At 45.5% G+C, this 25,308-nt stretch overlaps 1 protein-coding gene across 2 annotated transcripts in view; it reads right to left on the bottom strand.

The window, feature by feature from the left end:
* The window catches only part of RECQL5 (RecQ like helicase 5), a 669,413-nt gene that overhangs the window by 580,869 nt on the left and 63,236 nt on the right, over positions 1-25,308 (bottom strand). For both annotated transcript variants that reach the window (XM_085616996.1, XM_085616997.1), the window contains exon 2: positions 20,113-20,234. In XM_085616996.1, coding sequence (XP_085473122.1) covers positions 20,113-20,234 — 122 coding nt within the window. The remainder of the gene's footprint in view (positions 1-20,112; positions 20,235-25,308) is intronic.

Raw genomic sequence — 25,308 nt, 5'->3', positions numbered from 1 at the left:
CAGCCTAGCGATCCTTGCATTTTTGTAGGCTTGATGCAAGCCTTTTACCAGTAATGTATCTCGCGGTCTGGCTTTCAGAGCTACATGCAGACTCTTAGGGGTTTTATCACAATTGTAATCGAACCAACTACATTTTTTAAATTGGCCATTACGGATCACACAGGTTAAATTATTTTTAACATCAGTTAAATTCAAGTCAAAACCCAGGAGCATTTTGTCATGCAAATCCAAGTCTAGACAGCGGATTATTTCCCCATAACGTTTAGTGACTAAATTTGCCAAAAAGCTCCCTGTGTCCTCCTTTTCCCACTTTAAAACGATACTGTTCTCTCTTGCGATCACAGGATTTATAGGGAGTTTATAAGGACACTCAATTTCCTTAGTGTTTTGCATGCAGAAAATTACTGCAGCATGGTCACTAAATGAATAAAACGAGATCTTAAAATGAGAGAAAAGGCCTATAATTGCATCAGAACCCAAAACATAATCAAGGGTAGAATACGTAAAATGATTTTAAAAAAAGTTCAAACTGACCAGTTAACCCCTTCAGTGCCCATGACGAGATGGTCTCGTCATGGAGCGCGGTTGCGCTGTGCCCATGACGAGACTATCTCGTCATGAACCCCGCCCGCTAATGCAACGCCCGGCACAGGGCGGGGAAAGGGCGTGGCACTGAAGAGGTTAAGTTATCAACAACATTTAAAAAAGCAAGATTATTTATCATTACTAATCTGTTTAGGGTATTACCATATTCAGTATGACAGAAATGGGGGACACAGTCTCCTTCCTCATCCTGTATTCCACAAATGAGTGCATTAAGCTTATCACAAGGGTGAGCATTAAAATCCCCAAGCCAGAGTATATTACAGGGTTTATTAGATTTATCCTGTAACTCAGTAACATCTCTTTCCAGCATAGCCAACATCGCTGCTTGGTTACTTCCAAAATTATTGTAGTGATTTATAAAAAGCCAGCAATAATCCAGAGAATGTTCAATTAATATAATAAGGTAATAAGGAGAATCATTCAAAAATGCCTTCACCTTAAACGGTAAAGTATTAGAGAACAACGTCAGAAGACCGCCCTTAGCCCGACCAGCAGATGACGGAGCAGCTGCAGTATAAAAGGAGCGATACCCATTCAGATATATTGGGACCCGTTCCCAGGTCTCTTGAAGGCACACTATATCACTGGAAGTCAACAAGGAAAGCCAATCATTATTAGACCTTTTTTGGTTATAACCAGCAATGTCACAAGACATGACCGATATGAAACCGGTAGAGTTCCCTCAAAATGTCGGGCACTGAGACAGGTTAAAACTGTTTTTGCGCCTGACTAAGGTCACTGGAGAAGTGACCGAAGTGGTAGTAGGCAAGGGAGACCTTTTATGCAAATCTAGAGGAACATTCCCACTGGTTGACAGTCTGAAGCATTGTATGGTTTACATCTGGAGTATGGATTTCTGGCAACTTATGTTATAGCTCTACAGTCAGTGAGATGGGGGAAATTTTCTGTAAGAGGGGTCAGTACACACTGCTTTGCAGCATGAGATTTTACTCATTCAAAAAAGGAAAGATGCTGTTTTATGTTCCTTTTCAAAAGCTAAGGACATTTTCGGGATAGATCAGGTCTACAGTTTTCTGATGTATAAATTCTTCTAAAACAATCTACTTTTAGGGTAAGTTTATTATGTCAGTACCATGAGCGAAAAGTGCCTGTACAAGAAAGTTTGTTATGGGAAAAAACACGGCCTTATTTTACCTGAAGTATGCCCCATGGGGTACGGGGAAGTATTTCATTGGTGAGACTAATTCTCTTACCTTGGCAAACAGTAATAGGTGCCTGGGACGCAGTCCTTAGGAGTGAGAGAGTTTGCAATTTATGTAATCTCCACCTACAAGATTTAAACCATGTAATTGTTGCATGCCCTTCCTTGCACTCGGCACAAAGTCACTTCCTAAAACTGGAATTTTAAAAATATAATGTACAAGAAGCACGCCAATATTTGTTTTCTTCTCCTAATCAAATTGCATGTGTTAAAAAAATGTAATTATTTCAGTATTTCTTTAATTTGTACTAGAGTGTCAGTGGAATAGATTGTTTTTGCACAATGCCAGTTTTCCCTTATGGGAGAGAGACCTGGTGATTTATGGATGTTTGTTTTTTAATTGAGAAACTATTGTATAATTCTATCTGTATCAGCATGTCCCACCTCTGGAAGCATTTAATATATACAAATACTATATGCGGCTTCCTTATGCTGGTCGTAAAGGTTTTACTGCTTTCTAAATGTTTTTAATCCGGATTGATAAATTTAGGATTGGCACATTGCATGATGACACTTTCTCTTTTCCCAATGAAAGGAAATGTTCAAAAATTGTAGGTTTCTTTTATCAACCATGTAGTACTGATGATCTGCTTGGCACTATTTTATTGATTATGTATGTTTAATTTATGAAAGCACTTTGCATGATGTCACTTTTTCTTCCTTAATGAAAGGGAAAGTGTTTAAGTTTCACAAAATATTGTACGTTGGTAATTTTGATTGCCTTTTGTAGTTCTTATGCTGTTTTTATGTGGACTTCGATCGGAGCTCCAAATCATAAAATAAAATTGAATTATATAGTAACACGGTCTCGTTTTCCGGGTTTGAGGCACTTTAGGCCCTTAAATAAAACTGCCGTAACACACGTGAACAGGAAGAGGGTTATTACGAGTTGGTACGCCAGTGGGCGATCATCTTATTCAAACTCATAAAATGTGCACAATAATCGTGGTGCGAGAGCGCCCCACTGTGGTAACAATGAGATGTGTGTATGGAGGAAGCTATATTTATCTCGGAGTAAACCGAGAGAAAGAAACACGCCTGAACCGGTCAAACAACCTACGCGCTAAAGTCTCAGGGGCACAACCTACATCTGCGCAGGGCCGTGTCGTCTAAAGAATGTGTTACGTGTACTCCAGTAAACACACCCAAGCGGCGGCCACCTCAAAATAGAGTGTGCCAACTAACTTGCACGTTCTAGATTATATAAACCTTTCATGTGAGAATCTTGGGCTCCGGTTCATCTCTGCAGGAGCACAGTATCCTCCGAGCGTCGAGGCGCTTCGGGATGCAATAGGTGCCCGTGTGTCCTTTTCTACCCTCAGCTTGTGGTCTGGAAAAACCCTGCCTGTCCCGTAATAGGAAAAGGGGAGGACGCTTGTCAGACGCACATATTTATTTACACGCACTACAACTCCGTGTTTCGAAAAGGCAGCACTATGTGCAACTAATGCCTGTGGTAATCAGCCGGTCTTGTTATCGGTGAACCCGTGGTCCACGCCCGAGGCTTGAGTCCCTCCCCAGAGTGGACGGCTGGGCCGCACCGGGAACGCGGGCACGGCGCCCGGGATAGGGTCAGGTCGACGACTATTGGAGCAGCCTAGCAGTGTTAGTGCCAGCAGGGCAACCCGGTCTGGTCTGTGTAAAGGTGCATCCAACAGCTGGCAGCAAAGGTGATCACAGAAAAGGAACAACGAACGACGCACACAAAAAGGGAAATTTAGAAATGGGTGCGAATGGGCCGTCAACAGGGCTCGAGTCGGGGTACCACGCGGGTGGACGGCGTCCCCCCACTTATTTCACCGGGTGCTCGATAACTGGAGCACATGGAGCCACACATTTACTCTTTGGCCTCTCTGGGGCGAGATCAGAGCTCATTCAGAACGCTGCTCACGCGCTGGCTTCTCTGATGCAATTGCATCTAAGGGGTGAGAGAGGGGAGGCAATGCGTCTGATGGTGCAAGCCACCTTTCGTGACGTGACTTCCTGTTGTGACGTCAGCGTCCCCCACTTTTTAGGTCTCGCCTGACCCAGCACATGCGCTAGTCTGGCGAGACTTATTGAGAGGGCTCCAAAAAGTGCTACCAGGCCAGCCTAGAGCTACAGTGCATGTGCGCGGGTGTGCGCGCCGCGCTTTACTTTCACTTTCACGGCCGCTTTGATGTTTGATCGTGATCACGATCACTTTCACGGCCGCTTTGCATAGCCAATAGGTCTCACTTTTGGAACCTTATGAGTATTTAGTTATGCAACTGTTGCATGGCTAAACACTTATAAGGTCCCAAAGGAGAGACCTATTGGCTATGCCAATGCTTGTTTTAGGACTTGTGCCCTGGCCAGCAAGCAATGTGCCAGGCATCACTGCCCTTATTCTGTCCACGCCTCGCCATTCTCAATGCCCAGCAAGCCCACCTGACAGTAATGCTAGCCACCACGAGAGACGCGAGTACGGCAATGAAGAGACTGCTCCTTCACAACGCAAGACATTCTCCCGTCACTCCCAGCATGGGCTCGGATGATCACTGCAATCCCACCAATACTGGGACTGAATGCGCACAAAGTCCAGTCAATCCTGACTACAAACAGTCTTGTCTGTGGTGAACATGGCTAGAGGCAAGGGCGTCGCTGGATACTGTATACCCACTCAAACTAACCAGAGAGGAGATACAAATACGAATATCTGTGCGGCGCCAGTTCTCTGAGCTAAGACAACAGTTCCCGAGTCAACCAAAGAACTGACTAAGTGATGCTGCCCGTGGATCTCACAACAGAGCCAACAACAATAAAGGTGGCCCACACGGAAGCACCTTTTGCACTAGTCGCCATTAAAGACAAGCGTTTGCAATGCAATAGGTCTCGCATTTGCAAGACTTGGAGCTATTGGCATTGCTAAATGACAATGCCTTTTATTTATGTGTTGGTTTTTAAAACATAAATAAAAGGCATTGTAATTTACAATGTAAATAGCTTAAACATGGAGAGGGAGAGAAGCAGGCATGGGAAGAGAGCTCGGTTCGGACTTACTCTTTCTGGAGGCTGAGTTGGGAGGAGGGGGCGGGTGACTGCTGCTGGCCTCCTTCCTATGAACGCGGGAAAGGGAGAACAGGAGCTCAAACGCACTTCTCATACCTCCCGATCTGAAAAAGAAAACCTCCCAGACACGTTCTTTCTCTGGAAATGCTCCCACGTTATGGAACTCAATCCCTATTGACCTGCGCTGCAACCCCTCATTTTCCTGTTTCAAACGAGACCTTAAATACCTACTGCTCAACAAATACTTTACACGCACCCTAACTGAGCTATGTTCCCAAAGCTCACACTGACTCTGCCTTGACCAGTTGTAGCGGTTAAATTAGGGTTTCAGCGGTCCACTATGTCTTGTACATCTTTTAGCTCAAGCAGTTCCTATGTCTGCTTAACTACCTCTGCCGCCGAACGGTTTTGTTTTTTTTGCATGTATTTCAATCTAATGATATCGCATTATATGTAAAGCGCTCTGATACCTTGGGGTCTAGCTAGCGCTATAAAATACGTATAAAATAAATAAATAAACAGGAACAAAATGCTGCATTTCCAGGCTGAGGAGCAGCGCAGACTCTGTAAAGGGACAGCATGAGAAGTCTGTGGACCCACTGTGCCGACAGTGGAAGTGGAGGCAAGAATAAATAAATAAGAGGGCAAGAATAAATAAACAATAAGCGGGGCGTAACCATGTAGGTGAAGCAGGCACCATAGCAATAAAATAAAACAAAACATCAAAGCGTGTCCTGGGCTGCTTGGAAAGTGAAAGCACGCATGGCACGCTGAATGTTGCAGGAAAGCATGTCCTGCCTGCAGTAGGAGAATCTCATGAAAGAAAGTAGTGCTTACAGACTAAATGAGAAATACTGTGTACCAACAGAAGTAAAAGGGCCAGTCCTGATGGGAGGTTACAAATGAAGACAAGGGGGTACTGAGGAGGGACTAACAAGCCTATTAACAAATCAAAAGTCAGAATTTACAAAGAACAATGACAAGCCAATGAAAAATAAGAATGGAGAGTGGGCCGAGCGTCATGACCATACTCACATACAGCATATCTCGCAGAGCAGCACATGCTCTGCCCAGGCTCGACCTAAAAAACTAGAGCAGGCAGAAAGGAGTGGATCACACGTAGGGACAGACAGCAGCCAGATTCTCGAACACCAAGAATAGACGGCAGTCATGTAACTACTGCAAAGGAGCCCTCCAGCACTGAGAAATCTGCCCAACCAAAGGTAGAATATGCTCAAACTGCGGAGAGTGTACCACTCAAGGAGAGGACAGGCAGATGCAGCAAAGCAGAACTGTCAGAGGGAGCTGTACTGCGGAGGTATTTCAAAGAAGAAGCAGAAGAGGAACTTTAGATGTTAACACCGAAGCCCCAGGCTACTCAACATACCAGGAAGGCGCCAGAAACTCCAAAAGCCAAGTAGGGTACTGGGCCCTAGTCCCAGACTGCCTTCCCCAGCGACATTTTTCAAATGTTTTTGAGCCACTGACGTTAAAAAAAGAATCCAGAGATAAAGTGCACGATGCACTATGGTTTTGACTCATTGGTAAGGGTGCAATGTGACCAGAAGTGGTTGTGGATTCCCTGACAAAACAAGATTACAAGGGGGGCTATGGATTGCTTACCTTCAATCTACAAGAATACTCAAGCCACTCCCCATTTCTGCTGAACAGAACTTCCTATGGGGAAGGGAAACCGTACCACCTGCGCCGGAACACGTCGCTTGCAACACTGGTAGGAGCAATTCCATCAGCACAAAGGAGCATGAGGCATCAGTGACAGCGGAGGTGCACCAGCCCTTCACCGCTCCACTTGTATCTGGGACTTTAGGGGTTGGAGGGGCTCCCAATGTTCAGTTGACACTCTTCTCTAAGAACCTGTTGGATCATAGATTTGGCCTGTCCATGACTGCTGGGGGCATGCATATCAAGCCAAGGAAGGATAAACAGCTGTGCAGTGTTACTAATATGGTACCCAGCAGAGAGATGAGAGACCAAACACGATTGACACTCTTTTGGTGATGTCACCCAGAAGCCCTTGGACAGATATCCGCAGTTGGTTTCTTTTGTGTTCTACTGTATTCTAGGATACTACACTGAAGTACCTTTTTCTAGCTCTTCGCACCCTCACAGGGTGCCAAAGTGCTTTGACCCATAGGCAGCACACTAATCTGTAGATTGCGCTTGATTGAAAGAATGTTGGTTTGTAATTTGGCCCATGTGGGAAGTGTTTTGGAGTTGCCCTTGATTACCCAAGAGGTGTTCTCACCTTGTCATGCGTCACTGCACTGGAGTGTGGGGTGGCGCAAGGATGAGAGAGGATACAATGTGTATACAATATATTATTGTTAGGGTGTTTGAGGAGGTGTGGGATGTAGGAGTGTAAGACATGGGACGTGTTTTGGTGTCACGTGTAACGAGTAGCAGCTTGCTCTTCTCCAGTTACTGTGATCTTGCAGCGGCTATATGCATGGAGAATAGTGAAGTAAAGTGAGAAGCCACCTGATGTTCAAACAGCAGTTTGTGTCCTTCCATTAAGTACTGGATCAAAGTGTCAGTGTCCCTAGGACAGGCCATTTCAGATCAAACAGAAGGTGACCAGATCTGCTGATTAAATGTTCTTTTTCAGTTAGCAGTCTAATACTGCAAGGTTTGAGGATGGATGCCAAGATGCCAGAGGACAGAGAATGGTTAATGAGAGATCTTGCTGGGGGTGGCAGCAGTCCTAGGTCTTTAAGTTTGTAATGGATATAAATCTAATGGAAGTAACTAATCAAACGGGACACTAAGACTTTCTGGACCTAGACCATGGACTGGAATCTGCCTGTGAAATCTGTTCTGTTAGGGTCATGGTAGAATGGTTATTTGGTGTGTCGCCCCAGAGGCAGTGTTCTCCAATGTTTACTTTTGAGAGGAGTTTGGCAGCAACATTTCTACAGAAAGTTTGAGAGAGCAAGTTCTTAGAGGAGAAACAGTCTAGGCTGCACAGCTAGGTAAAGGAACGTTATGTAGTTACTTGGAGAGCATTTCGCTTTGGTGATTAGTTGGGAGTAGTGTTTTTACCTTCTTTAAGGATCATCTATACATCCTGTTGTGCCACTGGTGGCATGATTTGCCAATCTGGCTATTTCACTTATTTCACATGGATTGTTTTGTGCCACATTCTGCTTTTGGTTTCTTTATCTGTTCATCAAACCATTGGTTCTTCAGCTATGGAAAGGGTGTGTGGACATTTTGTGGGGTTTCAGGGAGTCAAAGCCGTTCGGAATGCCATCGGTGGAGCTGTTCTACTTTTGTTATTTGGTTGGTGGGGGACATGTGAGCTGAAGTCAGAGAGACAGCAGGTCTGTATCTAGACCTGCTGGTCAGGGTTGCAGTAGTAGTGGTTGTTCTTGTGGGAGGCTTTAAAGAAAAGAGGAGATGGTAGTCAGTCAAGATTACGGATATATATGTTGTCACTGTAATAAGTCCATGTCGAGCAAAGATTACCTTGAGGAATCTTAGGCGAGGTAGGTTAGTGACCAAACCAGATGTTAAGGGTTCCCCAGATGCAGAGATTGCTGTGCTTTACTGTGATGATGTCCAAGATGGATTTGCATTTAGGAAGGTATTCGCAAAGGCCTGATTATTTAGCAGTGCATGTTGAAATCTTTAAATCTTATTGTCTGTAAGGTTCTCTTAAAAATAATCGCAAGGGGGGGCGTGGCCAACTGCCGACGGGAATGGCCGCACGATAGCCGAGCTCCGCAGCGCCACTCCCGAAACATCCGATTAAACTGATCCGCCCCGGCCGAGTCACCTTCCAAAGGGGGCTTACTGAAGATTGCTGTAACTGCACAGAGTACGGGCGAAATCTGGGGCCAATTGGGAGGACCGTTGCAGGACTGCTCCAGAAGCTGGCGCTACACAACGCGGCTGCACCGGAGGAGGGGGTCGCTCCTCTGCACGTTCAAGCTACGCAACACCGCAGCTGAGGCCTGGGCCGCGATAGGTTTGGTCAAAGAAGATCGACCTGCGCCCTCGCCCTGGAAGCAGTCGGACTCACAGGCGACATCCAGCGATACACTCCGGCAGGTTGGTGAACGCCAGGGAGAGGGAAATAAGCTGGCTCGGGGTAAAGCGGACCCCCCACACTGCAGCCATTATCCACAGCGGCAAGATAGTTAAAGGTCCGGGAGGGGCCTTCCTTGCAGCCGCAGTATCCAGCGCGGTCCATGTACAGCCCACCCCTCTTCCTATACAAACTGTCCTGAGGGCCGGCGTGGCTACAGGCTGTTCATGTGCTAACCCCCGAAGGACCGTGTAGATATGCAGGAGTCCGCGGCGCCCCTCGTGAATAGTTGAGTGTCCATTGGGGCCACGACAACCTGCTTGCTGCCGGACGGGTTCCATCGCCACCATAAACGTTCAGCGAGCTCAGGCGGCATGTGTGGCCTTCTCTGGAGGCTAAAGTTGCGGCAGAGGCGGCCATTCCACACCTCGGAAGGGGAAGGTACGGATTGTAATCTCAGCCGGTGAACGGTCCTGGGGCTGGAACATGCAAGAGATCCCCTGGGTCTGACGGAGGAGAGGGGGGGGGGGGGGGAAGGGGAGTTATCTGACCTGTGACCCGCTGATCACGATATAGTCTTTCATACACTGCGAAGTGGTGAGCGACCAGAACCCCCTGCGCCCCTGTGGGCTACCTACTAGTGCTGCATCGACTCAGGGGTTTGGGTGCCATGCGCTAAAGCAGACAGGCTGGGTGACGGGTTCCACTGCAGGCGGCGGTGAGTAGCTGTTGCATCTCGACCCTCCATCGCTACCCCTTTGACGGAGCAGATATGGCGACGGGCTGCAGCGGACGAACAACAACGCAGGCCAAACTAGACAAATTTGCGTGGCAGAAAAACCAGGAGGAGGGCCAGGGCACGCTCACAACCCAAAGGGAGACCTCAGAGCCTACGAACAAAGATATCCTTGAGGCGATCACCACAGTACGGACCTCTCTCGAAACCCGGATCGACACAGTCGCCGGGGAAGTGGCCTTAATCCGGGAAGACATGAGGAAGATGGCAGATCGTGCGAGTACAGTTGAGAACACTACTACAGAACTTGTGACTGATACTACCCTCCTTAAAAAATAGGTGTCCGAACTGCGAACCTCTCTCGAAGCAAAGGCAATACAGCTGGGCGAGTACGAAGGCAGAATGAGGCGAAATAAAGTTCGTATTCTTGGCATTCCGGAGCGAGCCGAGGGGCAGGCAGCCGATGTGTTCTTTGAAGAGCTGATCCTACAACGCCTTTAACCACGAGGCCTGTCTAAGTGTTTTTCCATTGAACAAGCTCATTGTGTACCTGGGGGAAGGCCAAAGCCGGGTGCTCCCGTAACCCCCCTCACCCCAATCGCTTCTGGCCCGAGTATTTAATTTTCGCAACTGCAAGGTGATCCTTCGGACTGCGCGAGCGGCCCCTCCGTTGACATTCGAAAACAGTAAGGTCACCTTCTTCCCGGATTTCACCTTATGGGTCCAGAAACAACGTCGTAGCTTCCTGGAAGTAAAACAGGCTCTCAGAGACCAGGCTGGCCCCACGGCCCGAACGGTTGAGGTTTGGCATGGAGTCACAAGAAAGCTGGGCTGGCATAACCGTCTGACTAAGGCAACTCCTCTCTGGGAACCCGATATTCTGGGTCAACTCAGGATTTGATAAATGGGAAACTATTGGGATCTCCACAGTTGGAGACATGTGGGTGAAAGGGAAACTGGCCACATTTGCTGACCTTCAGACAAAGTACCAACTGACACAATCGGAGACCTTTAGATATTTCCAGATCAGTCACGCTATTTCGTCTGCCCTACCAAAAGGGATCCCTCTCTCTGACTCTTCACCCCCCCCCCCCCCTCCCCCCCAGAAGACTGTCTGTTATTAGATCCCATGGACCACAAGGCCATCTCCCTCACCTATAAGAAATTGGTGAATAACCGTGCTGATTCGATGCAGTAATAACACATAGGCTGGGAGGCGGACCTGGGAAGTACAGATGACGAAGACTGGAGAGGCGCACTGGCATCTCCCAGAGAAGTAGCCATTCCCATGTGACTAAGGCTCATCCAGCTGAAAATCCTCCACCGGGTCCACTTTGATGCTTAACTACTGTTTAGACTGGGTAGGTGACCTGGCCTGGCAGTTCGGGCAGGACTGTTCCCATGAGGCACAGGGTCAAGACTGATTTGCATATGGCTGGGATCAAACTTGAATGGCATGGTGAGCAAAAAAACAATGGCTTTAGTCCCAGATCTCTGTACTTGGGTGAATGTATGACATTGTTCTGTATGCTGGCCATCAATTGTTCTTTTAGCAGGACCCATAGCAGGTCAGGCCCCAGGACATCAGGAGAAAAAGGCACAACCCTCATGGTTGGGCCCAGTAACCCCTGCTTGCCCATCGAGCTCTGAAAGGAGTTTTGGTAATTACTAACTTCCTTTTTTGTCAACGTCATCTATGATAAGGTTAAAAGGAAAGTCAAGGCACATGCTCTCAAATTCTTCAATAAGCACTCTGACCAGGCTAGTGTTGTTAAACCCCCATTTTCAGGCGGCACACCCCAGAGATTTCACAACCCTAGATGCGGGTCAACGGCCTTGGCCTCTGTGGTGAAAGAAAACTAAATCAAACCAGTATTTTCCACCCAGTGCTTTGGCTATACTCATAGGAATATTAGGGTGTTAGGCATTTGATAAACCGGTCGGAGAAGTTCCTGCAGGGTACAGAGGAGGAGCTGTACCTTGAAACTTCCAGAAACTGTACACACTCAAACCATGGTATTTTAGAAGATTTAATACTGTGGAAAAATAAATTCTGTGCCCAATCTGAACTGAGAGCTTAGCTTAAGAGTCCAGAAGTCATGGACATATAAAGACTAGTGCCACAATACAGAATGACTGACTTGTAACCATGACCCTATGAATATTTGAGTGAGTTTCTTTATGAAGTACACACTACCATTAAGCAACCAAACGGATCATGTGAAAGACACCAAGTGCCATGTTTTATGACACCAAGAATGTGAAAAAAGTAATGGAGCGCAGCCTCCATCGTCACTCAGATCCTACAGGTGGGATGCCATGGGCTTCGGTTGATTATAGCAGAGATCCCAGCCTTCTCTTAACTACATTGACTTTGACCCTCCAGCGCCCTCCAAGCAACAGCAACATACCAGCCTCTTCTCAGATGCATAGGACCTAACTTAGCTTACTCAAAGCTACACAGCATCAGCCTCCTCTGATCTAAACCGCATCCCAGCCGCCTCAGAGCTAGGATTACATACTAGCCTCCACCTTTTAGAAATTGAGTTACTGGTTAACTAGGGTGTAAGCCCTGACCAAGCAGAAACCACAATCATAGGGCAAGGTACAAGCAAACCCCAAATTAACCTGTGCTCAATCCCGTGGTAGCTTGGCACAGAATTAAATTTGAGGCAACATGTAAAGTATCTGTGCAACACTTTTGTTATGTACCCCAATCTAGACCTAAGTAGCTACACAACCTTTCACCTACATTTGCTGCATAGCGGTTCTAGCACGGACCTTTTATCCAGTTATGTGCTGAATAAATGTCGATCGGTTTCCTTGAAATGAGCCTAATTTATTATCCATTAGGATTCGTAGAAACGTCCCCTGCACAGGATGTACATAACAGGATTAAAATACTCTATATAAAAGTCATGGGCATCTTCATCCTAGGGCGAAAGAACTACTTTGCATAGTTGCAGGTATTGATTTAGCCTCATTTACATAATTGTACCCAACATATTTATTGTGTTAGAAACCCAGAGGCTAGGTTTATGGTATAAAAGAACCACACCTTCACTAGATAGACAGAGGAGAAGCTTTCACGCCGACACAAGACACTGAGGTCCCTGAACGCAGAAGCTCCAGCGGGGTGTCCAACTCGAGACTAAGATGGAGTCCTTCGTTCTCTCCCATCAGGTAATGGGGTTGGCTCTTTCCTAGGGGATTCTTGGCTTTACACCCACATACATGCTAGGTACACTTGGGTAGGGTTACATCGTAGGAGTACACTTGATTAAGGTCATGTTTATATGCCTGCATTTAACCTCTGTTTTGGCACCATGGTAGAATTCTACCTTTTATTTACTCTTGGTGCTTGTGATCTTTTACATTTGCTTCCCTCTAATGATTGTCGCAGCACACATTTTTTAGACTAGAATGACGCTGGTTCAATAAATGCTTATTGAAAAAATCCCCATTGTTTATTTGGTGCATCTCTCCGAGACTAAGTGGGTACGATTGACTGAGCGAAAAGTACTGTACTGTTTCCAAGATCCCAGAATGATCAAGAGTTGTCATGTTAGATAGTTGCCAGAAACCATTCGTTCCTTGGTAAGGTTAGGGGGCTTATGGTGGCACTGTGAGCTAGATGGTCTAAAGGCTAACATATCCTTTGGGGGGAATCCGGAACCAGTCTAGATACCAGTCCCTTCGTTTATGATGTCTAAACGCACAGATCCTATGTATTTTTAGGAACTGCACAACACTTCAAACAGTAAAACTGTGAAAACACCACACAAAAGATCTCACACTAAGTTAGAAAAATCAAGATTAATTTAATAAATAAAACAAGACCAAAACAACAAAACTCTAATCACTAGAACCAGAGTTATGAATTTTTAAAGAATAAACTGTAAAATAGCACCTAAAAGCATAAAGCGCCAACAGTGGCTATCTGGTCCCGCTGGACTGGGTCAAAGTCAAAAGTTCAGGCCGACTGCGATTGAGAGCGGGTTCGATACAGTCCCAAATTAGTCCAGCTGAACGTTTACCTTTTCAAGTTGTGCAAAGAGTCCCATTTGCGTTGGAGAGGGTCGCAACGACAGCGTCGTGGGCGATGGTCGGCATGGCATGAAGAGCAGGTTGGGGGCCGCAAACGGGTGGGTTGGAGCTTCACGGTGGCGAGCCATGAAGGGCGATTGATGCTTGTTGTGAGAAGAGATGGGCTGGCAGTGGCTTGCGCAGGATTTCGGTGCTAGTGGCGTGGTGCCGGTGCGAATGGCATGGTCCTGGTGCCAAAGGGCCCGTTCACGGTCGCAAAGAGCCCAAATGTTTTATTTCAGGAGCTTGTGAGCCATACCGAGAGTCCAGGACCTGAAAGGCTGGTTGGGGGGCCTTTTAGGTCCCTGAGGCAGCCAGCAGACTAGACCATGGAGTCATTCTGGTGTTCAGAGTTCAAGATGAGGTTGCAGGTCTAGTTCTTCTTCCCAGGGAATAGGGTAGCAGGCCAGTACAGCTGGGCAGCAGTTCCTTTACAGCAGCAGTCCAGCAGAGTGTCAGTCCTTATAGCAGCACAGCAGTCGTCCTTTCTGGCAGACTAAACTAAGGTACAGAAGTGAAATGAAGAGTTGGTGTCTGAGGTCCTTCTTTTATACAGTGGTGCCCTGGCTCTGGAAGGTGGGAGAAGCTTCTAGACAGTAGCTTTGAAGTGCATGGAATTTCCTGTCTCCCCCGCCCTGGCTCCAAGCTGGCTAAAGTGGCAATGCAGGGTCGTTAAGCTTTTGTGTGAAGGCAGTGCACAGGCTTTTACAGTGCAAGTGAGGCTGTGCTCAGCTCTGCCCTCCATCCTGCCAGCAGATGGCCCACTCAGGTACACCTAATCATTTTATCCCTACCAAGGGGACATCAAAATAAATTCATTTTTTGGTACTCCTTGGGTATTTTTAACTCACCATTTCACCTATCCCACACACCCACACTTACCATCACGGCTATGTGATTTAAAGATTTCCGGCAAAGAACCCTCTCAAGAGGCCTGTGGGGTATTGCAGCGCTGACCCCACGAGGAGCAAAAGCACGGTGATGAAGCATGACACCCTTACGGGTGTGTGAGAGCACTACTTCCTAAATACCCTGAGATACACTCTTACAGGAACAGTTACCCTATCAATATTCCCATATTTGTCCTTGGGAGCAAGGGTGCTGGACCTTGTATTAGCTCCCTGCCCCCCCCATTGGTGTTATCAACTTTTTAAAATACACTGCACCCTGCCCATGGGGCTGTCCAGGGCCTACCTTAGGGGTGACTTCTATATAATAAAAAAGGTTTGGGCCGGGCAAAAAGTTTATTTTACCAGGTCGAAATGGCGTTTTAAACTGCACATACAGGCTCTGCAGTGGCAGGTCAGGGACATGTTTAAAGGGGAACTTAAGTGGGTGGCACAACCAGCGCTGCAGGCCAACTAGTAGCATTTAATTTACAGGCCCTAGGCACATGCAGTGCCACTTCACTAGAGACTTATAAGTAAATGAAAGCGGACAATTGGATATAAGACAATCTAACATGTTTTAGGGAGAGAGAATAAGCACTTTAACACAGGTTAGCAGTGGTAAAGTGCCCAGAGTCCCATGGCCAACAAAAATAGGTTCACCAGCAAAACGGAGAAGAGGCAAAAAGGTTGGGGAGGACCATTCTAAGGCTGACAGGTCCAACACCACCAATCTATACCAGCTAACAAGATTTCTCAAAGTTGTAGAATCAACTGATCTTGATAGCGCTATATAAAACTTTATAAATAAATAAATAAACTACCGTCCTCTTACATACTCTAATCCACCGGATTACAGCTAGCTGTGGCGCCAAAATGGCCCCACAAAGCTACACAGGCCCACCTACTTCATATAGGCTACAGCAACCCAAAAGCTATTAGGAATGCTCACTAAGTTGACATTTGCTGCTGTGATCTACAGGTCACGATTTCAAATCCCAGCAGATCCAATGGACCCATCCATCCTTCCTAAATTGGTATACAGAGCACCATTTTATTTGGCAACAGTATTACCCATTATTTACAGTGCTTAGAAACAGAAGCGCAGCACTATGCAAAAACAAGTTATACTTAACACTATATTTACCATTATAAAAGTCTCTTCCAAGCAACACCAACTTAGCAATCAACTGCAAGCTACCCTGATCCATCAGCCGCCATTATCCTAAAGCAATCTATGGCATCCTCTGCGCTACACCGACCCACTAGCTTCTGCAACCAATGACGACGTACAAGCCTCCTATTAGAGGCACACAACTACGGGCTGCTCCGATTTGCTTCCATGCACTCCCATCTTCGAGCTTCTTGGCCGGATAGCTTCCTCAGAGCTACACTACTTACCGTTTCTAATAAACTACACTAACCCACCAACTTCCGATGAGACTCTTCAGTGCTATACCAGGCCACAAGAGTTTACCCAAGATATTCTGATCCACCAACCTGCCTCTCTCTCTCATTTAAGAACATTTGAGGGTTATCAATTTGGGTAAGCTGCATTCATTCATAACAGAAAAGGGCACATCTTTCTTGCTTTTAGTCTCTGGGCTCCGAAGGGGTTCAAGAACTGGATGCATTAGGTTAAAACCTCTACTGAAACTGTTGCTGTTTGGCACCAAATATTCTTTCCCATAAAATTAGGCCCATGTCAGTTTTTGATCTTAAAAAATAATTATTTCTGCTGCTTAAACAAACAGGACCTCTCTCTGCGAGGCCGTGATCACACTATAGCCCAAGCCCAGTAAAGACCCTGCATACCGCGCTTCATACAGGCTGCTATCACTACTTGATGACAAAATCTTAGCAAAACTAATTTCTAGCGACTTTCCTCGCTAATAAACACTTGATCTCATCCATCCAGTCTGACTTTCTTCCCCATAGGTCCATGTCCATTAACCTGCGCACTGTTTTTGCAGTGCTTGATCAGATTACCTCACAGGTACCTACAGCGGAGGTCTTTTTAGACACAGGAACGACGTTTGACTCTCTGGATTGGCCTTTCCTGTTTCAGATTCTGACAAAGGTGGGCATCCTAATGGGCTTCATTGAACTTAAGTTACTTTTCAGAAATCAGACTGTCCGTCTCCTGGTTAATGGCACTCAGACCGAACCTATACCAAACAGGGTGGGCCCCTATCACCTCTGCTGTTTGTGTTGGCTATGAACCCCTTGGCCAGCCAGTTGCAGGAACACCACTCACACTGATAGATGCCTGTTCTTCACGCACGGACACTCCTCCAATCTATGTATGCAGACGATGTCTTGTTCATGTGCGAACCTATGTCCCATCTCTCTGCCATAATCTGTGAGATCATACAGTTCGACCTTCATTCTGGCCGAACTATAAACTGGGTGAAATTGACATTTTCCCCTCTCACAGACTGCACATTATAGGATTCTCTTGAATATCCCATTTGTTGGGTTTACTACACAGTTAAATATTTGGGTGTAATACTGCACAGAGGCACACAGACGATTGTCTTACAAAAGTCCAACAAAGAAATGGCCCTGCGCTTGAGCGGCTGGTAGCATAGGTGGAGTTCTGGATCAAGTGGCCCTTCTCTTTCCCAACATCCCCATCTCACTCTCATGTACCTTTTTCAATACGCTCCGTAGCACCCCGACAAAATTGATATGGGCAGGTAAGCAATGCCGCATTAGCTGGTGCACTCTCATATTGCCATATCAGAAGGAGGGCCAAGATCTACCAGACCTGGGGCTTTGTTACCTAGTGGCACAGTGTCTTTATGTAAGGCACTGGTATCATCCGGACACCAGACTCCCTTACTTGTGACCAGAGCGGGAAGAAGCTAGCAGCACACCCCTTCAAGTACTTCTCCCGATGGGCCTCCGTAGAGATACACTCACGCTGTAGACCACGGGGATGACCTGATGGGCCTGGAAAGAGACTAGACAGACGACTGGGCCAGCCTAGCTTATAATTGCTGGCCATACCCATCCTAAATAACCTACTGCTACCACCCACTGACAAACAGACTGGTACAGCATGTGTTGAGGAAATAAGAGGTGAGAGAACTAGGCGACCTTCATCCCAAACATAACTCTGCGACCGGTGAAGATACTCCCCTTCCATTAGATAATTTCCTCTACCTGAGGGTGTGACATGCTGTCCAAGCACGTGTGCCTGGGTTGCTGTCAAACCTCCAGACATTTCCCCCTTGGTCTTGGATTATATGCTCTACGAAAACCACAAATTGGATATCCCGACTCTATAAAATCAGATTAACAATGCGTACCGACAGCCCTGACAGATCCAGAGCTGCGTGAGCAGAGACTCCAGAATTGACATTACCATTCCCCAATGGACATACTGCTGCATGAAAATTAAACTAATTACAATGTACCACAAGCTCATACATTTCAAATATCTGCATCGCTTATATTTCACGCCTGCCCAGAGGGCCAAAATTGAGCCTTCCCGTTCACATCGATGTGTTTCCATGACCAAGCAGCCTGTTTCCATGTGGCACGGGGTTGTCCTGACATACAAGCTTCTGGGTAGAGGTGGCAGACATGATTATTTTTTTTATATATCTTTATTTGCATTTTTACATACAAAAAGTATAAGTGACAAAGAGTACATTTGAGGCAGGGTATGGGTGCCCATGTCAGCAGCATTAAACGTTGTCATGCAAGCTGTACAAGTTTAATAAATTATAATCAAACTCAATTCTGTAAATCAAACAAGTGTGCATTTGAGTGTTATTCTCATACTTAATGCCGGATATAAACGTCATCGGATTCACACTTTTATGTACAATAGTGTGACTATTTATTTACCTGACCCTAACCCCCCCTATTGTCGTTTATCCATTTTCCCCTACGGCATTTCTCATGGGTTTCTACATCTCCTTATCCGTTTCAAAAATGGGATTTATGCAAACGTGTAACAGTTAATAACCAAACAATCAAACCAAAGGGAGGGGGAAAACCATCGTCCATCTGCCGCACCTGGGCCGTGTTATCTAAGAAATATAGCCAGACATCTCATTGAAACTATGATATGATATATTTGCCTTTCCGTCCTTGCAATTCAATGCTAATTTAACATATATCTGAGACATAACTTGTCTAAAGAACAATGTCCGTGTCCTGCCCTTCTTCTGTTTGTGAGGGGTTATTTTCAGACTCTCTATCTGTGTGTTTCAAGTCCGCCAGCATTGCATGCCAGTATTGCGCAATAGGACAGTTGCTCAGGCCAGCTATTTCCTCCCTGTAAAGTGTAGTGCTTTCTGCCTGTGCCCACACCATGAGTGAGTTGTTCCAACTGTTAGAAATGGGAGGGTGAGTGTGCTTCCATATTTTAGTAATCAGTCTTTTAGCCACTATAAGACCTAGATCAGAAAACCTGGAGGTAACCTTGTGTTTCTTCGATCTAGGGTAAAGGCCCAGAATGCATACTTCCCATGTCTGTAGTGGCGGCTTACCAGTGTATATCGACAGCGTCGCAGTGATTTCCTGCCAATATGCGTGTAGGGATGTACAGGACAACAGCATATGAAGGAGATCTGCATCTGTTTGCAAGCAGCGAGGGCATGCTGAAGTGGTCGTGTGGAAATACTTGTTCAGTTTATCCGGCGATGGGTATGCTGTGTGTGTAATATATGTTTGTATAAGCCGAAATTTGGAGTTTCTCGGTATGTACGTGAAGTTTGCTAAAATCGTGTTCCATTCATGATCAGCCCATGGTCTTCCCCCGTTAGCGGTGGCAGACATGATGATAGATATGACTGAGTTCTGCTTGTACCGCTGGTTTACCTACTGGGCTTAGTGAAACAGATCCCATAGGGAGTGTGTAGATTCACAGTGATAGCTCTACTGTTGGCAAAGAGACATACAGTAAAATGCTGGGGGAGTCAAACGGCGCCACACAAACAGGACTGGATTGGACACTTGGCGCACTGCAATATACATTGGAAATGCACAGTTACAGCCCCAGCTTCCCGGCCAAGAGACATTTTGGGACCCTTGACAACTTTTGTGGCTTGTACTGAGGAATCAATACCCATTCTAACATATAAGATGATAAGGAGGGGATGGTCCCTTGTACTCAAACCAAACCAGCAGCATGCAGGCGATGCTGCTGGTTTGGGCGCCATTGCAGAATGCCTGCACTTGTGTTCTTTGCATATTCCCCTGTTCCCATCCATCTTGACTCCTTCCAGATTTTCAGTATTGTATAACTTGGATAAATGTACTCCAGGCTCTAAACTGTACTGCAGCATACTGATCGTAAACTCACTAAAAACATATTAAAAACAAAAAAAAAAACAACAGTCGACAACTCTTCTACAATGAGCTGAAAGCGAAGTTAGGCAAGATTTCCTACTGTGTTCTTTTCTATTTGATTGATCAGCAGTTCATCCTGAAGAAAGGGACAAATGAAAACATCCACTGAAAGAGACCTAAATTACCTTACCTGAATCAGGGCAATCAGGGGGGAAATGACAATGGTGATGCCGACTGATAAGACGGCAGGAAGCTGGTAGCACAGGGACTTCCCAGCGCCTGTGGGCATGCACACAAAGATGTCTTTTTGACCTGCAAAGATAGAAAAGGAATGGTCAGAACAACACAACTCAGGACACATTCAACATAACGCAACTATGGGTGAGACGGAGGATATTTCTTTATGGTCCAATCTAGCTATCTTGTGTGGCCATATGAAGAGAAGCTGGAGCCTCTAATCTTTTCACCCACTCCCCCTAATGTTCCATGCCTCAATCACTTAATCAAGGGTCTGTCATTAGCCACGAGGATGGCTTGGAGGGCCAAATGTTCGTTGCTGACAAAAGCAACATTCTGGAGGTCATCAGTCCATGGGAAGAATCAACTATAGGTTAGGAGTAACTGTTCAACTGGTCTTCTTGGATGGTAAGCGAGACTAATTTTACTGTCTTTGAGAAATAGAATGGGTTGGAATGTGTGACAGGTCTTTCCTCTTGATACAGTTGGTGCAAGACTATTATTGACTTCAAGTACTATCATATTAGCGAGATTATAATAATTGCATAATTTGCTCAGTTCACCGGTTATTGCTTTAAGTAGACAATATCTATTATTGTCTGTTTTCCCTGTGTGCATATAGTTTTGGATAACACTAGACGTATAGAAATTGAAGAATGCTATGCTTTAATGAATTGTTAAGACAAACAGTTGATTTGTATGCTTTTCAATTTTATAATGTATGTGTATCAACATCCTCAGTAGAGGATCAAAATATTTCTATTGTTTGAATTTTTGGTGCCTACTCTTTATGGTTTATATTTTTTTAGAGATGGATTGTATTTAAATGCAAGTATTTTAAAATGTGGTTATGACTTGCAAGAATAAATGGACTAATGTAAGCCATATTGGTATATATTGCACCTCTGAAGAAGGCCAGATATGGGCGAAACGCGATGGCTGTATTCAAGTTTCCCTATTTCTAATGAACATGAAATAAATGATCAAATAATCAAAGATATCAGATCTCTTGATTCATCCATTTGTACCTGGCAATTTTGCCGTTAACCCAGTGTATTTTGTTCTGGTTGCCTCTCAGATCTTTGTGATTATTGTTGTGGAATCTCTTGGTTTGCCTATAGGACTACTTATAAAGTCTGAGTCTGTTCCCACAATGCTGATAATTCAGAGGCCCTATTGTGTTCTCAACCTTAAACACACCAGTCAGGGATATACGTTTATCCCATTCTTAAACCATCACCTACCAGTATTACCTTCTCAGATTTAAGCATCGCTCTCCCTGTGATCTTATTAGGGGTGGGCGGAATTTGCGAAATCCACTTTCGCAAATTATCGCGAAAACTGTTAAAAATTATCGCAAACACGTGGAAATATCGCGAAGATGCGGAAGTTTTTTCCCCGCATGTTCGCGAGATTTTCTGCATGGTTGCAGCTCGCCAACTTACCCATGTGGTTGCTCGCGGGCGCGGCCATCTTGTTTTCAGTTGTCTCGCGGTGCATGATCGCGAGAAGAAAGACGTGATCGCACGACGCATGACGTCACTGCGGGCGCGAAGACAGCGCAAATGGCTAAAAACAATACATCTCATGGAGAACGCGACCGGATCAAGAAAACTTGTCGGCGAACGCATGGATTCAGGTAAGGCGATCGCACGCGCGTGAGAATGTATTATTTTACAGCGCGAGCAAGAAACAAATTATCGCCAAGCTGCGGAATGCGGAAATTTTGACATTTTCGCGCCGTCCGCGGAATGCGAAAATGTCAAATTATCGCAATTTTCGCGAATGGAACGAAATTTTAGCCCATGCCTACCCGTTATACCTGTTAACCATGATTGAAAGGAAAAAAAAAAGAAAAAAAAACAACTTACTCAGCCCAAATTTATTTTCCTTTCACCAAAAGCATTGGAAAACAGTTTTCTGGTCCTCTTCTATCACAATGTTTTTTCTTCTGCCTCCAGCTACCCACAGATTAAGACAACACTGAAATCAGGTTGAGGTGGAAGCACAGCTAAGTGGCATGCAAGTATAAGTGAGAAGAAGCGCTAGAATAGGTAAGCCAGGCACTCTGGGGAGAATGAGGTGGGCTTAGGGTGCTAATGCACAAAGTTGTAGGACATTTCGTGGTGAGAGGTTGGGAGGGACCATCCTGGGCACATCTGCATAACCAAAGTAGGCTAGTATACCATAGAAAAAGGAGCATGTGACATGAAATCCTTCCATAAACTTAACTTAAACTTTACTTAGAAATTAGGTAACCAGTTAGGTTTTACATGTGCACACATTGGTAAGAGTTCTCAGAAAGGTCATGACAAAGTATTTCACATTATTATGTCGATTTGAAAGATGTGTGCGCCCGCTATTGCACCAGCAGCCTGCTAGCTATAAAATTTGACTTTTTGCAATTCCTTGTCAGTCAGGGTTCCGTTCCCTTCACATGCTAAAAAGTATGGGCAAAAGAAAATGTGCCTCATCAGAATAGGCAATGAAGCAACTTATGAGGGAGTGATGTAGCACTCAAAGCCCAGACCACCACACTAGACTGAGGACTACTATAGCTAAACCTCATCACATTTCACTTCTCACCCAATCCAACCCACACTGTATCAATCCTTCTCCAGGTCCCTCCTGCGTTTTCTTCACAACCCCCTCTAATGCTACCATCCCTTATTCCCTACCATTCAGCTATCTTACTCACAAAACACTATCAGTTACATACTATTACTCTGAAGACTATTTCAACGTTCGAAACAATGACCATGAACAGATGTATTCTTCGTATAAAGGGACGAGAAAAGGAAAGGGGAGTGGGGCTGTTCTAGGGGCGGTGCTAGGAATCATATATTTGATAGCACATCTGGGCTGGTTTCAGCCACAGTGTAATGGCTAAAGTTTGGGCCCAATGCAAAAAGATTACAATAATTAAATAGATGGTGTTTCTTCAGAATTATATCCCCATCAGCCCTTTAAATTGGTGAAAGTGATATTTTTGAGGATTTTATCTTTGACAGTTGTTTGTAGGAGTTTAATGAACAAGTGACTAAACTTCAGTAACGCCTTTTCTGGTAAAGGCTCTATTTAACTGTAAATTCCTCACCTTGTAAATTTCCCTAGGTGCTAAACTGGATCCGTAAACTTTTGTAGCAATTTCCTGATGCACTGGTAGGTGGCGTCATGCAACGCCTTGTCAGGTTGGTCCTGCCCCAGATGTGACGTCAAGGGCACCACTATATCTGTCCCATATCCACAGACCATCAGTTTCTTTCTGATCTGCTGTATGCACCAATGGAACTGGAGCCATTAAAATCAGAATATGGTATTGTGCAGACTTCCAGAACAGGATCTTATTAATGGACTGTGTGAGTCCATTCCACAGAATGGGGGTGAGGGTGGATTGGTGAGGAATCTGCAGTTAAATAGAGTCTACAGCAGAAAAAGTCATTTCAGAAGGTAAGTAACTTGTTCTTCTGATAGAGACTTCTAACCGCAGATACCTCACCTTGTGAACAAATACCAAAGCAGTACCTCCCCAGGAGCTAGTTCTGTGAAATGCCACAAACTAGGAAATCCTTCAAGACAGATCAGGCACACCATCTGACCTGGCTATCCAGGCAGTAGTACTTCATGAACCCGTAAACAAATGTCCAGAAGTGGCACACCACGCACGAATGCAGCTGTAGCTACCATTGCTCTTTTGGAATGAGCACAGAAGCATTTTGGTCAGCCCATAGCATGTCTTGATGCATAACACAATCCACCAGGTGATGGTTCCCTTTTGTACTGCTTTGCTCAAGAGTAATAGATGAAAATGTGTTCATCCTTTCGGTAATCTCTAATCTCTGGTCTGATCAACATAAAAGCGGAGTGCCCTTTTAGGAACTAGACCATGGAGCCGCTCTTCCTCGTTAGAGGGATGAGGCAGTACACAGAAAGTCAGCAAGGTGATTGACTTCCTAGGTGAAAGTATGTGACTACTTTGTGCAGGAATATCGATTTTGTCTGGGGGACTAATTTATACAAGAACAAAGAGGTTTATGGTGGTACCACAGACAATGCCTGGAGTTCGGTTCCAAAGGAGTGCACATAAGGGGAGTACCAAATTAAGGTCCCACTTCGTATTCAAAAATAGTGTTGGCAGGAACATGTGAATCAGCCCCTTCAAATAAAGCATCACAATAGGTGATTTGAAGAAGGATGACTGATAAGGTAAACGTAAGAAGACTGAAAGGTAATCTTTAACGGTCGCCACAGCAAGGCCTTTCTGGGCTATGGAGAAGCAAACCAGGAGAACATTCAACAACTGCATTTAGGGAATTGAATATGTTGGCAGGAACACAAGACAAACTTCTCTCAGCATCCTGCAGAAACAGATTTAGTAGAGGTTAGCTCCTAGGAGAACACCAACCATTTTAGAGGAATCAAAAGCTATCAACTGTAGATGTTCAATCTCTACGCATGAATGTGCAGGTTGTTCAGGATCTGGTGTAAGACTCTGCTCTGCTGCTAGGACAGAAAGTCCTCCACAAGGGGCAGCCATATTGGAGTACACATCCTCAAGGCCAGAAGTTCTGGCCACACTCTCCTTGCCCAGTTCAGATCGATAGGATGACTTGGGCCCAGTAACTCTTCATCTTTTTTAGCATTCTAAGTAGGAGAGGGAGGTGCGGAAAGGCGTACAGAGTCCTGAAGCAAAATACTAACAGAAGGCGTCTCCAAAGCGCTAAAGTTTCGATACTGTTCAAGACTGCCTGTTCTCTTTGGTAGCAAACAGATCAAGCTAGGGTTTTCCTCATTGCTGGGAGATACCATGTGCCACCTCAGAGTGCAATTGTCAGTCATGATCCGCTAGGCAACAACGGCTGACTTACCCTGCCCTGTCAATTAACTATCCTGACAAGGGCTGAACAATGATGGCGATGCCCTGAGAGTTAAGCCACTGCCAGAGTCGCAGGGCATCCTGGCACTAGTCCACAACCCCACACCGCCTGTTTGTTGCAAGACTACATGGTGGTCTTGTTGTCCATGATAACCTGTACCCATTCCCCTATGATGGCCGGAAGGTATAACTTCAGTGCCAAGCAAATCGCTCGCAACTCCAGCAAGGGGATTTGGAAGTGAGCCTTCATCAGAGACCAGAGTCCTGTAACTC

The sequence above is a fragment of the Triturus cristatus genome, chromosome 7, assembly GCF_964204655.1.
Source record: "Triturus cristatus chromosome 7, aTriCri1.1, whole genome shotgun sequence".
In the NCBI taxonomy this organism is placed as follows: Eukaryota; Metazoa; Chordata; class Amphibia; order Caudata; family Salamandridae; genus Triturus; species Triturus cristatus.
This window is presented reverse-complemented; position numbering and strand designations above follow the sequence as displayed.